The sequence below is a fragment of the Trichoderma ghanense genome (assembly GCF_004382785.1).
Source record: "Trichoderma ghanense strain CCMA-1212 chromosome Unknown scaffold_5, whole genome shotgun sequence".
In the NCBI taxonomy this organism is placed as follows: Eukaryota; Fungi; Ascomycota; class Sordariomycetes; order Hypocreales; family Hypocreaceae; genus Trichoderma; species Trichoderma ghanense.
In genome coordinates this window covers 118552-132815 of record NW_027395668.1, presented here as the reverse complement: position 1 = coordinate 132815, position 14264 = coordinate 118552, and the positions used below count along the sequence as shown (strand labels likewise).

The 14264-nt window shown below is 54.9% G+C and overlaps 4 protein-coding genes across 4 annotated transcripts; 1 reads left to right on the top strand and 3 right to left on the bottom strand.

Annotated features, from left to right (window-relative positions):
- Positions 1-264: 264 nt before the first annotated feature.
- Positions 265-2448, bottom strand: CCMA1212_004981 (uncharacterized protein; the record flags this gene model as incomplete). The annotated part of the gene is made up of 3 exons (XM_073702262.1): positions 265-1071; positions 1132-2021; positions 2103-2448. 3 exons carry the CDS (start codon positions 2446-2448, stop codon positions 265-267), a joined length of 2043 nt encoding a protein of 680 aa, XP_073559229.1.
- A 2255-nt stretch (positions 2449-4703) lies between these two features.
- Positions 4704-5046, bottom strand: CCMA1212_004980 (uncharacterized protein; the record flags this gene model as incomplete). The annotated part of the gene is made up of 2 exons (XM_073702261.1): positions 4704-4832; positions 4906-5046. Coding segments are annotated over 2 exons (270 nt in total), but the record flags the coding sequence as incomplete, so codon positions are not given.
- Positions 5047-9053: 4007 nt separating this feature from the next.
- CCMA1212_004979 (Oxalate decarboxylase OxdC) lies at positions 9054-10597 on the bottom strand (the record flags this gene model as incomplete). The annotated part of the gene is made up of 3 exons (XM_073702260.1): positions 9054-9700; positions 9770-10109; positions 10241-10597. 3 exons carry the CDS (start codon positions 10595-10597, stop codon positions 9054-9056), a joined length of 1344 nt encoding a protein of 447 aa, XP_073559014.1.
- Positions 10598-10832: 235 nt separating this feature from the next.
- CCMA1212_004978 (uncharacterized protein) lies at positions 10833-12651 on the top strand (the record flags this gene model as incomplete). Its single annotated transcript, XM_073702259.1, has 3 exons — positions 10833-11023; positions 11737-11963; positions 12056-12651. 3 exons carry the CDS (start codon positions 10833-10835, stop codon positions 12649-12651), a joined length of 1014 nt encoding a protein of 337 aa, XP_073559013.1.
- Between the last annotated feature and the right edge of the window lie 1613 nt (positions 12652-14264).

The following is a 14264-nucleotide window of genomic DNA, read 5'->3' as shown; positions in this document are numbered from 1 at the left end:
ATAGGGGCTAGCACTCCGAATCCCCAGGAATCACACGGGAGAGCTTGTGTAGGTCAAAAAGGTAGGTTGAGAAGCTAAAATTGTGTCTCGCCGGGTCGTCCCTCAGCAGACAGATATCGATATCATAATCATAACGTTGCCCATGTTCCATCGCAAGAAAATCCCTTATCCAAAACTCCTCCAGGGATTCCAAGCCCTGTCCATACCGTCCCAGCCACACATATTCCCAAACCCATGCCCTAATCCACTCACCAACTCGATCCTCTACACATCTAGCGTCTTCTCGACAAACTCCACCTTTTCGTCCTTCTCATCGCCATCGCGGTGGAGGAGAGCAACCTCCAAGGAGGAGTAGATGACGTCGGCGTCACCAGTCCTCTCTTCGCCCTCGCGGGCAAACTCCCACTCGGAGCGCGTGAACCTCTCAAGCACCTCCGGGGCCATGTTGACAAAGCGGAACTGCAGCTCCTTGCCCAGGTACTTGCGCAGCGCCATCTTCAGCTCGATGAGGAGCAGGACGCCAGTCGTGTCGATGAATGAAATCATGCCGAAATCAAGCACAATATAGCGCAGAGGGGAAATGTCTGTAGAAATGGGCTGAATGCGCATTCTTCTTCGAATGTTGGCAACTCGGCGCTTCGTGGAGTCGTTCCACGTTCGGTTGTCCTTGGCGGCTTGCAGCATTGCCGCGTTGGGCGTGTAGCGAACCTTGATGTCATCAACGATCGTGTTCTTGAGACGCTCGGCGTTGGGAAACAGGAGATCATTGGTGAATCTAACGTAGTACGCCTCAGGGGGGACATCAATCTCGGCGTCGATGGGACGGCTCTTTGAGAGCGTCCAGTGGTTGTTCTCTGCCTGCGAGTGGGAGACCTTGACCAATTGAGGGAAAGCAAGCCTGAGAAGGGTATACACGAGGCTGAAGGCCACGGACACGGCCAGTCCAATCTCGGTGGAGGTGAAGAGCGTCACCCAGAAGCCGAGCATGGAAGCTATGAAGTCGATGAAGCTGATTCTCCAATATCGGTAAAAGAGCTTGGGCGGGGAGACGAGATGAGCGACAGCCATGATCTAGAAGGAAGAGAGCGCGTTAGCATTCTTCTGTGTCTCACAGCATGGAATAAGACTTACAATGATAGCGGAGAGAGTTGCCTTGGGGATCCAGTACAGGGCCGGGGCAAGCTCGTAGAGAGTCAAGAGAACAAAGCCAGAGGTAAAGATAAAGTTGAGCGGGGACTTGGAGCCGGCCTCGCTGGAAACGGCCGTGCGGCTCATGGCACCTCCAGACGCCATTGAGCCTTGAATGCTAGCAACCATGTTGGCGGTTCCAAGGAACAAGAGCTCCTGAGAGCGGTCAATGTCGTATCCGTTTCGCAGACCAAAGGCCTTTCCAACGCCCAGATGCTCGATGGACATGGCGATGAAGGGGGCGACGGATCGACCGGCCACCTTGGCGAGGAGAGTGGTGTCATGAGACTTGGCCTTGGCCAGACCGCTGGACTTGATCTCCGTCACAGCCCACATGTAATTGTCCTCTCCGCGGTTGCGGTTCACGCCCCAGGAGATCAAGGTGTAGATGACGAGGACGACTGCCGCTCGGCTGGTGCAGACAAACTTGATCCACTTGTTCTTCTTGCCCAGAGTCTTGCCGACGTGCTCGAAGACAAGGAGCATCGCAATGCCAGTCAAGCCGATGCAGGCCGTCATTCCCTGGATCTTGTCCAGATGGCCAAGGACGCCGCGGATGATTTCGACAGTTGTGCTACCGACCGTGAGACCGACGAGCGAGCCAACCTGACCAAGCAAGATGACCAAGGCAACGGCCGAGATCCAGCCAGTCAAGACGGGTCCGCTGACGAAGTCAAGGAGGAAACCGAGCTTGAGAGCTCCAACAATCAGGGCATAGACGCCGACCATGAAGGCCACGGCCGAAGCAACCGTTGCCGGGTCCTCATCTGGCAGGGAGGCAACCGCCTCGGCGGTAAGAAGTCCAAGAACCGATGTTGGGCCACTGGAGACCTCTATATGGTTGAAGCTTATCAGCAAACGCTCGAGAGCAAGACCGTTATAGGGGAATCATGTGGGAGACCAGTTTGACTAACCTTTTGAAGTCCCCATGAAGAGATAGAGCAAGGAGGGAATCCAGGCAGAGTACAGGCCGTGTATCACCGGGATGGTGGCAATCTTGGCGTAGGAAATGCCCTGGGGCACGAACATGACACCAACAGTAATGCCGGCGATGAAGTCGTTCAGCAGCCACTTGGGGTTGTACCTGGGCAGCCATTGGACAATGGGAACCTTTTCGATGAGGTACTCGGCCGCTGCAGACGGGATGCGGCGAGCAATAGGCCCGGCCCAACGCTTGGCCCTGTTGATGTTGGCATCAGTACGATAGGCCGCAGCAGCATCTTCTTTAGCCTGAGAAAGGCCCTTGGAAACCTTCTCCATGCTGGCGGTGTCGGAGAGTCTCGGGAAGTGTTTTTGAAGCCGAGCTCTGGAGGTTCGGGAAGGTCTCGGTGTTGCGGCAACCCGATCAAGACTCAGCTGTCTCGAAATACACAAGTGGATTTGTGTATATAAGAAACTAGGGTCAACCGCGATGCTGTCAATGGAGCCAGATGCCGTTGGTCAAATCTGGGGAAGGGGAGTCGAGAAAAGGGGGGAGCTCCTCGAGGCTATATAGGTGCGAAGATGGCAACTTCCCAAACCCAGACGTTTCCTTGAGGATGATTATCAATGCCTAAGTTGAGAACGAGCCTGCCTCACGCTGAATGGCTGTGCAATACTCGGGCTCAAGAACTTCAACGCGAACGAATGGTACCCTCCAAAAGGTACCGGTCCTTAGATTTGACAAAGGAATCCGAATCTGTCGCATGCAGGACACCAACTTTATCCGAGTCACCACCCTCCCTGGACAAGCAAGAAAGGCGAGGAGGAGGCACACCAACCTTAATCAGAGTCGTCGACGGTTCACCGAGAGGGGTAGCATTGGGAGCTAAGAATTACCTCGACGACAGCAAACGCGAATGTCGAGACACACGAGTGCCTGGCTCGGCAGTATTTCAAGGCCCTCTCTGGATAGGGAACGTCATGTTGCATGGCCCGGATGCCTATTACAATCGCCGCGTGCAGAGGAAACGAGCAATTGCTCCGTGCATGCAGGCAGCGTCGACAAGGAAGCCGTCTGTCATTCCATCCCATGTACGAAGTAATCTGGACTTCGTGCTAGTGCTCCATAACGACATGTGCAACCGGCCGCGTATTGAGCTGCGCTTATGGCCGGCCACTTGGATCCCTGGGAGAGCCAGGGCGTCTTGCTCCGTATATGCCTGTAAGTATGTATCTTGACCAGGTCTCCCCTCTCCTACGGCTCCTTTCCGTCAGCCACGGCGAGAAGGTGAATAGGGATGACCACAGGTGCGTGTGACAATACATACCTAAGAAGCGTCGGGACATGATGACAGCTTAGGTCTCATCAAAAGCAGGACCAACGGCTCTAGCAAACGCCCCAAGTTCATGGGGTAATATTCGCTAAGTAGCTTCTCCAAACGGCGTGAGGAGTCGGGTGCTCAAGTTGGAAATGCTAGCACCGAGCCAATGAAGGCTGCCAGAGCAAGGCCTTCTATCCCCCACGACGAGGCGAGCTGTAGGAGAATCACAGTTGCACCATGGCGAGCCCCTCAGTGGCGTCCTCCGGACGATAGAGCAACTCAAATCCAACCCCCTGGTCATAGACTAAAGATGTTTAGCGGCCGGCTAGCAATGATGCTGCCAGCAGTGGGTATCTCATTGCAGGTTTGCAGGCATCGTCGACGGGGAGCTGGCCATGTTTTGCCCCTGTACTCCTTCAATATACATACCTCTGCTCCTCTATTCCAAGTTTGCCGCCGCCTGGACGAGCCGTCGAATCTTCCGCATGAACTTGGACAAAAGGCCTCCACTCACGATGAAGGACCGGCTGGTGTCAACGACGTGATCTGTTGCTCGTCTCCACATTGAGAACAAGCGGGCGGGGTCGGGAGAATCCACGACCTTGCAGGCTTTATCGACAAATGGCATCAAGCACGAGGGCCGCGGTGTTGTTAGACAGTACATCTGCTCTGTACTCTGTACTCCCATCATGAACTTGTGTTTGCTCCTGATCCATGCAGGTATCACGGCAAGGCTTCAGGGTCTCTCGCAATTCCGCCAGGGGATCAGCATGCGAATGACAGATTATCATCAACGCTTCCAGCCGTGCCGGTTTTCCGAAAATGGTGGTATCGCGTTGCACTGAATGCGAGCCAAGACCGTTACACAGCAGCGTGTGCCCAGAAACGAGAAGGGAACCGTTTGACAGACATCTGCCAAGTGCGCACGTATGCAGTACATCCAAGCAGTACCTTGTCGGCTGAAATGGAGTGCCGCATGAGATGTAGCTCTGTCAACTACACGTCCTCCATTTGAGGGCTAACGGTCAGCTCTCGACTAGTACTTACCACATAACATGAGAAAAGAAGAAAAAAGAAAAGCGAGGAATTCGGAGCAACATGGCAGAGTTGGAGCTGGTTGTCGGGGGAGTGGCTGCTCGCTGGCCCCTGTTCCTGGCAAGGGGATCTCCAAAAGCGCCTCTCCGGACCTCAAATGAAGACGACGAGGCCGCATCTGATGGCGATGGGGTTCCGTGAGTGGCTGGCACAGGCACTCCGGCAGATGGCCTTGGCCTAGGCGGCTAGTGCGGAGGCCACTTCTTGACCCCGGGGGGGGCCTTTGCGACTCCAGCACGTCTGCGTCTCCAACTGCCAACGGCTGGCATTGCCTTGTTCTGCTCGTCGATTTAGCTGGATCCAGCCCTGCCAGTGTGGACGTGCCCTATCTGTATCGCGCCCATCTGCTGTGATTGGGCTCGGCGATCCTGCACCACCCCCTCCTGGGCAACATGTCCACCCTGGGAACAATGGGTCCCTCCAGCGGCAAGGGAACCAAGCAAGCAACCAAGCAATGCAACGCTGAGGCTGCATGGGCTGTGTGTCCCGTTTTAGAAGCAGGCGACGGATAACTCGGGCAGCGATTCCTGGTTAGAGTTGCATCAGCCAGAGCCTCGGCCCCTGGTGGACGGAAGAATGCTCGTCAAAGTTCCTGTCCACTGCTGACGTTGAAGCCGAGCTGAGAACATATGAGGCACTCACTCTTTCACCTAGAACTCTGTCCAACATCTCTCCTCGAATCTGTCGTGAGCCAGCGTTTGATAGCTCGGCGCCTCTTTGCGGGGTACATTAGGCAAATGGAGATGAAGTGGAGAGATTGTCGCGCAAGGCCAGCGATGACGATGGAGCTAGAAGGCGGCAAGACCACTCAAAACCTCCGCTATCTGGGGCCGGGGGAAGCGAAAGTACGGAGGACTAGCCATTAGCACCGCTCTTAGTGCGCTTGAGCTTGTACATCTACCTGGGGCTGCGTTAGTGCTAGTTCTCGTAATCACGTCTGTTCTGCCTCTGATATTCTTCGTCCATAGAACATCCACATCTTCTGTGAAGACACCATCCCGTCTGCCCTATTCGGACCGCACATCGCCACTGGAGCCTCAACAAGCGTCTTCCTATGCAACGTCGACCCCGTCGATACGGAACAATCAGAGCCAAATCCTTACAAAGAGAGGCGTGCGTATGCACCACCGGCACGGCGCGTGAGAGAGCCGACCAACAACATGGGTCAGCTTCATCTCGACAAGCTCCGAAGTACGAGTACCACGGATAGACAAGCACAGGGGATATGACCGTACCCCAGGCAGGGATCCTTCCACCCCTGTCTCCCTGTCTGTCCGGCTGTCATCGAGGACCTACCGCGTATTATACTCTGAATTCAGGTCGTCAGGCTCATCCTACCAGATCCAGGCTCCACGCAATCCCGGTCTCTTTCTCTCACTTCGTACCCGTGCGGACAACTCCATCCTCAGCCCATAGGCCAGGAAATTGATTTAAGCCAGAAGATTACATAAAGGGCTCCTCACCAAGCTTTCAATCTATGGACATGAGGGCCGGCCTGTGATGCCACGCACATGCACGGTACGTATGGGCAGGGTGCAGAATACGGGGGGGGGCAGATGACAGACTACGCTCACCTTACAGCATTGAGGACGGAGTAGTACCGCCGACTACTAATATGTCCTATCGTTACCATCACGTTGGCCTATAGCCAGCAAGGGTCGTCACTCGAGGTCCTGGCCGACGGTGAAGTCGTCCTCCAGCTTTTGATGACCGCCTTTGATGAGAGGGTCGACAGATGTCTGCTGTCTCGACACGCACCACTACGAGGCCTATCACTTGGATCCCACCCTCGTCTTGACTCAGCTCTCTTGCAGCCACCAGATTCCCCTTGCACCTACCAGTTGAGGAGAATCACCAATGCCTCCATATACGGCCCGTGGGATGTGCCACTATTACAGGGTCGATGGCGTTGGAGACCTCATGCGTCGGCCATGTCGGTAACTGCCCGAAGCCGATTTTAGTCCGGCTCTAGCGTGTCATATCTCTCATGTCTGTGTTACTCGCCAACGTTGAGAGCGGCCGTGTTTCATTGATCACCTCTTCGTTTCACGGGCGTTCTGGCGTGGCACCTGCATCCTCCAAACCTCCTTCCAACACACCCCCCTTCTCAACGTTGCTGGAGACCTGGAGATTCGACATATCCCACGTCCTAACACGATGAAACACCAGAGACAGTCTCGCAGCTGGCTCGGCACGTAAATCTTTGCGCCGAGCGCATGGCAAAGTCGAAAGTCCCCCATCTTGCAGCAATTCGCGGCTTTAGACCCAGAATTCTCGTGTGCTAAACAGCCTGTCTACGTCTGAATGTGCTTTCATACCCCCATCTAGCCCAGTGATCGACATGCAGACTGCCGTGGATGCCCTCGGGCTGCGCATTTATCAAACCAACATCCATTGTTGTGCTCCGGTCTGAAAATATCCAACCGCCGGCAGCGTCACATCAAGAAGCCTGACTCGAGCTCCCTTGGTACTCTCATAAGTCTATGGCGCAATGTCCGTCTAACTGCCGGCCTTGGACACATTTAGGCAGTGTTCGACATTGGAGATGCATGAATGTTGAACGGTTGCCCCGTGGCGATGCCTTCCTTTTCACCGTCTGCCACCCCATGGCCGACAATCTGACACACAGACTACTAATACGCAGAATCGCCACCTTCACGACGGACAGCCCCATATGAACTTCATGTTTCGGTAAACCATCGAATGAAGAGAAAGTTACGAAGTACTTCGGTGATGGTCCTTTTGCAGTAAGTGGGTGTCGTGCAGATAACATATAGTAATCTGATCTGATACTGGCCCAGGCTCCTTACCCAGCTGCCCAAACGGGGCGACGCCCGTAGAACCAGCGTGCCTTATCTCGAGCGAAACAACTAGCGGTCCTCTCGTAATGGCCTCGGGAACTTTTAAACTTTGGGCAGCAGATAACTCTATCTGTGAAAGCAAGATTGCCGGCCCAAGGGGCGAGACGCGGCGCGTTGATTTAAAGATATGGTTCTTTTGTTTTTGATGCTTCAATTTTGGGTTGCGGGATGTTGTTATAGCGGCCGAGATGCAGGTCGCTGGCCGGCTCGAGGGAGTGAATGGCCGCTTTTCCCCGAGGTGACTGACAACAACCTGTGGGAAGGGGGGGGAGAGAAGCGGTTAGGAGCCTGGACGTAGAAGCGCCGAAACGTCATTCGCTTTTGCTACTCTATCTACGGGCTAGTATAGGGTTTGTTGGCCCCTGGGCTGATTCCGTTGCTGTGAGCGTAGGAAATACTGACCTATCTACTCATATCCCCCCTTTTCCGGGAAGAGCAAGGACCCTATCACGGCAGAGCTGATGGGAGGTAAATCCGCCGGTAGTCCCCTTGGAAAAGGAGAGGAAGAAAATGTTTGAATGTTCGCGAACAGCTCACTCGTCCATCTCTATTCAGATTCTAGGACACAGAACGTGAGCATGGATGAATTGAAGGAAGCAGGCTGCTCCCGTTCTGATGCAGATTCGATAATGGTGTCACCGTACGAGCTTCGCTTGTCCCGAGAATATAGCGGAGAGAGCGCGTGCCTTACAGACATGTTGTATGACCGGCAACATGACAGTCTAGCTTGTGACGGAACGAGTGTCACTTTGTGCTTCCAGGGGGGGGGAGGGTTGTTCCCGGCGTTTCTGCATTCATACAGCAGCAAAACGCGTGCAAACCCATTCCCAGCGAGTTAGTTCCCATTCAGTTAGGAAGTCCACAAGCAACTGTGGGAAGTCTTCACACAGAGTAGAAAGAAAGCATACCATCTTGCTTATTTGGATATCGAGATGGATGTTATCGTGAGTTGTCGACGATAGGGCGCGATTACTAGTTCTGACGGATATTCACGGCAAAAAGCGCACATTACTTCTCGGCCTCTCCCCTCTTTCATCTCATCTCATCTCATCTCACAAAATACAACCTCGCCTCCCATCATCTCACGCCCTTTTCGCTCAGATACCTAGGGAACAAGCAGATCATGCCGAATGAGCCCGGACACGGTCCTTGCGAAAACGTCTGGTAATACGGTGCCTAGCTCCTATTCCCGCCATCCACCAATCTATCCATGCACCTTTGATTGGCATAGCCAGCAGTAGCAAGCTTCATGCATGCAGCCGTTTACGTACGGCATAGCCTCGTGATTGTGAGTGAGCATTCGTGTGTGACACTGACCCCCAAGTACAACACAGACAGATTTTGCCCGCTTCTGGGAGGATTGGATGTAGCAGCAAAAGACAAGAGGGGGGAATACGCGGCTTGAGAACAGGATTATTTGTGTGCTTAAACAGTTTGTTATTCTGTCAACCGAAAGAGTTTCCAACATACAGTATAGCCTCATGTGAAAGAGACCCAAGGAATTATAATCGAATGAAATAAAATGAAACGCCCCTCTCCAAGATTGACATGACCTTTTTGAAATGTCGTCGTTCCCACGTTTGAATACATGTACAATAACGTCTGATAGTTCTTCATTACCTTTTTCCTTCCCTCCTCGTCCGAGTGTCACACAGTTCCCCCCCCCTTATTTCGTAATCTCATCCTTCTTAGCATCCTTGACCTGCTCCCAAAACTTCTCGCCGGCCTCCTTATCGTCGGCAAACAGGTGGTCGAGCACCAAGCGCTGGGGCGTCTCACCCATCCACTGGAACAGCGAAAAGTCGCGGAACTCGTCGGCGCGGAAAATCTCGAGCATCTCGACGGGCTCGTCGCCAATGTTCTGCACAAAGTGGCCCATGTTGCGGGGCACGATGCCGACGTCGCCGGCGACGTAGTCAAAGGTGCGGGCGGTGCCCTCGGAGGCGAAGATGGTGACGCGGGCGCGGCCGCTGATGAAGAAGGACCACTCGTCGGCGTTGGGGTGCCAGTGCATCTCGCGGATGGCGCCGGGCTCGATGACGGCGTGGGCGGCGGCCACGGTCTTGGAGATGGGGAAGTTCTTGGAGTCGGTGATGCGCACCTCGCCGCCCGTCGTCTTCTTGGGCTCCTGGTCGAGCATCTTGTGGGTGAACTGGTAGTTGGACTTCTTGACGTGCTTGCCCTTGGGCGCCTCGTCGTCGATGGCGCCGGGCACGGAGCCCTGGAAGATGTACTTTTCGCCCTTGGGCAGGTGGTCGAAGACCTCGGGGGCGAGGTGGAAGTTTTCGGCAATGACGGACTTGGGGGTGTGGGCTGTTTAAAGAATCAGTATGATATCACAAGCGAAGCGTACAAAGCAAAACTGAGTCAAAATCAACGTACCCAGCCAGTCGGACAGGATAAAGGTCGACTCCTCGGAAAAGTTGCCGTCGTCAAAGATGATGAGGAACTCGGTGCCGTTCTCGCCCAGGCCCTGCAGCGAGTGAGGCACGCCGCTGGGGAAGTACCACAGGTCGCCCTTCTTAAGGTCGTCGATGAAGTTGCCGCCCTCGTAGTCGAGAGCAGTGACGCGCACCTCGCCGTCCAGCACGTACGCCCACTCCGCCTCCTTGTGCCAGTGGAGCTCGCGGATGACGCCCTTGTCGAGCCTCATATTGACGCCCGCCAGCTCGACGCTGGTGGGCAGCTCGCGAACCGTCGTCTGTCGGGTCCAGCCTCCCTCCTACAACGCAGCGCCAGGGGTGTCAGCAACGGATTGAGCTTGAGTCGAATCAATTGGCGACGCGCGAGTTTCAGATTTTCCAACCCAGCTCGTCACATCAGCGTCACGGATCTTTAGGGGGCACCACATACCTCGATTCGCACGTGAGAGTCGGTAAAGCTCCATCGCATGTTGGCAATGTTGCCGTGGTCGGTGCTGGGCGGGCGAATCATGTCCGGGCTCTGGCGCGAGCGGTCGCGGTTGTAAGGGCCGAGGACCGAGGCTCCCATGCCGTTGCGCCAGGGCTTGGGGTCGAGCTTCTTGCCAATGGCATCGACGTAGTTGTCGTTGGGGTCGCGGTGGCCGGGCGTGTATGGCTTGCTGTCGTCGCCGTACTTGGCGGGCAGGTCCATGCCGTTGAGCAGGCGCTGGCGCGGGCTGTCGAAGTGAGGCAGGGCAGCGCTGAGGCTGGCTCCGGCAAGGAGCAATTGGGCTGCTGAGAGCTTCATTTCTGTTGGTTCTGCGTGTGATCTGACGCTGGTGATGTCCGGTCAGAGCTGAAGATGCCGTCAAACAGTCACGAGATGCCCAATCGGTGCCGCGGGGAGCTTCCTCTGCTGGTCAATTCCGCGAGAGAGGTTGAAGTTGAAGCTTCTCAAGATGGTCCGGCAAAGAGGAAAGGCGGGCAGGGCTGGTTTATAACAGCAACTTCAAGGCGCCCGAGTGGCTGTCGTATGACAATTCATGCCTCCGCCACCGGCTCCCGCGTGCCTCTATCTACAGCTACATCCACAGTACCAGTGCCGGCGTCCCGAGTCGCCGTCGTCGCGTGTATCCGCCAGGTCGCGCCGCATTGCTTCAGCAGCCCACTTGGCGATGATGTGCGAGCGGGACCTCGCGGGCAAGCTCCTAAGGGGGCATGCGGGAGCTCGCATGTACTCCCTGAGAGCCCGGTACCTGCGTCTGCGCGCAGCCAGCCATGCGCTTCGCAGGTACCGCGGCGGCATCCCGCTACCACGACGAGCCGCAGGGGCCGCCGCGCCTTGACCGATTCCGAAGCAAGTCCGCGCTTGGCCCTCTGATTGCAGCCAATTGCAGCCGGGGATCCGGCCTCAGATCTGGACTCCGCCAATGGCGAGCTCGTGCTCAGTCAAGACGGCGTCACTTGTTCCTGGGCAAGTCTGGGCCGTCAGCGGCGCAAAAGTAGATGCCGGGCCTCTGCAGCAGGAGAAATGGATTCAATGCCCCCAATCAACATCCCGGCCTTTCTGGTGCCGAGCTGAGACTCGCAGGGTATCGTCGAGGCTCCGGTCCGTTTTGCGGCGTTGCAGAAAGGCGCAAGCTTCGATTTTAGCTTATTGCGCAATGCGATTTGCCTCCCGTCTGCGTGGTCATCATCAAATACCGACGACTAATTGAATCTTGCCGACCAAGATAAACGCGCAGACATTGATTGCACGGAGTAGCATTGGGTTGAACCCCTTTACCCGCCCCCCTGCCGGGATATCAAGAAGCGACCGTTCCCCCGGATCTGGCGAGGCTTCATCTCTCCGCTGGCTTCTGCTCCTGCTTCTGACTCCCTTGAACCTTTCTTCTCGTCGCCACCACCATCACCAAGCCCGTCAGAAATGACCACGTACGGCACCAGCAACGGCTCGGCAGCCGTGCCCAACGGCGTCCACGGCGACGAGGAGCAGCCACTGCTGCACTCGCCCACCAAGCCGCGGTCCGCCGTGTCCCGGCTGCGCAGGCTGATGACGGCCGAGGTGTCGCGATCGTGGGCCGACATCGTGCTGCTGCTGTGCTACGTCGTCACGGGGCTGCTGGACAGCGCGTCTACGCAGGTCTGGGGCGCCTTTGTGTCGATGCAAACGGGTGAGTCCATCGATACTCTGGCATGAAGAATGCTCGCGTGACGCCTTCAACAGAGCTCATGAAGACACCAAAAACTGACACTCACTTCGCAGGAAACACCGTCTACGTCGGCCTCGGCCTGGCCTCGCTCATCTACCCCCCGACCAGCGCCCGCCTCTACAAGTCGGGCATCTCGCTCGCCTGCTTCTGCATCGGATCCTTCCTCTTCGCCCGCTTCCACCGCTACTTCTCGCCCAAGCGCCGCTGGGTCCTCTGCGTCTCCTTCGCCGCCCAGACGCTCTTCATCGTCGCCGCCGCCCTCATCGTCACCCTCACCACGCCCTCCCCCGACAAGGACCACGTCGGCTGGACCGTCCTCGCGCCCCTCGCCCTCGTCGCCTTCCAGAGCTGCGGCCAGGCCGTCACCAGCCGCGCCCTCAAGTACAACGCCCTCACCAGCGTCGTCCTCACCAGCATCTACTGCGATCTCTTTTCCGACCAGGACCTGTTTGCCTTTCACAACGCTGAGAGGAACCGACGAGCGGCTGCGCCGACGCTTTTGCTCATTGGGGCTGTCCTGGGCGGCATCTTTTCGCACAGCTCCTTTGGCATTGCAGGCGCATTGTGGACCGCTGCCACGCTCAAGGCGCTCATGGTGATCACATGGTTTTTCTGGCCGGCTGAGCCTTCAGAAGACGATGAGGAGTAGACAAATGGCACTCTAGATATCTGGACGAGGTTACGGTTCGTTCAATTCTCAGCACAGGGGCGTTGGAGGAGAGGAACATCAGCGTCAAGCATTCACTGTACACACAATACAAGCAGCAAGCATTGAATAACATGAAGAGACAACTCAACATCACAAACCGTCACCGTCATACTCTGCGTTGAGAGACACGCCAAAGTCCAGACCATCACAACACACAATATCCCACTTTCTGCATCCCACTTTCTGCACCAATTGAACTCCCAATTTTGCTCCCGCACTTCATCAAGACTCGCAGCCGCAATAAGCGCTCACTTCAATCTTTAGTATCTCTACTAGCTCTCTTTCACACGATCGGAGACGAATTTCTCACCACTATTTATTTTTCCCTTCGCCTTCTCGCCCGCTCGGCTTTTATTTCAGGACCCCGAGACATTCTAGAGCTCTAAGAGGAGACCCACAAATTAAACCGCCAAGGACGATGTCGGCAAAAAGAAGAAGAGACGAAGGAAGCATCTCTGGCTCCTGACATGTTTTTATGACACCAGAACGACTGTATCCGTGCATAAAAGTTGCGATTGCCGGAGGCAGAACAGTTTGCGACTTGGATGATACTAGAAGAAGAAGAGGACAGCTGAATATCGGATGTTTTGCAAGAAGAGGCTTAGAATGCTAGAAGATGCTTAATAGTGACTGAGCTACCATGGACTAGGGAGCGGTTTTGGGGTTGAAATAACTGCTGCTGTGCGATGTTTGTAATGTTTATCAGCATCTATAGCAGTCAGGCACTAGAACCTTGCACTCTTGTGGAATGCACCTAGGTACGTTAGACTTAATAGCATAGAGCATTCAAGATATCAACCTACCGATCTACTACAGGACAACTACAGAAGGAAGAGGAAGATTATGTGAGCTCTTTAATAGATACACCCCAGTAATGAGTATATTAGTAGAGAGCGGTAGTGTATCAAGAGGAGGGGCCAGGAGTCAGGCTACTCCGAGAACACATCGTAGCTGCGAGAGACAATGGAATAAACATGGCAGAACCCTGACGGGATCGCAAAGTGCCTAAACACTCATGCCATCTCTCGATATTTAAATACGGCTACCTGAGATTTTTGTACCGCCAGTAGGCGATTAAAGAACAACTGTCAGCTGCGAGAGATATTAGGACAAGGGAGTGGCTATCCAGCACCCTAACTTGGCTATCCAGGATCCCAGCATATTAATCTTCTTTTCCACTACTACTTCTGTGATAAGATAATAGATTCTACTCTCTGCTACTACCGTTACATGATTCTGGTCTTCGTAGAAGCCGCTATCAATAGCTGGTGGGAAGAATGTAAAGAATCATCTGCAGTGTTTTATCCTTGTATATATAAACTTGGGGTGCTGGATAGCCGCTCCCTTAAGACAGGGGGCTTCGTCAACCAAATCAGGAGCGGAAGTGACCGACAGCCGCAGCACGTCTTATCGTCAGGATGTTGAATGAGGCGAAATAACATTTCAGAAGAAAGGGACTACCTTGCTAGAAAGAACAGACCGACAGAGTCTCGTCTCCTCTTGTGCTTCAGTAAGCGCCCTCAATATTTCTTTCTGTGTTTTTGTTCCGCTTC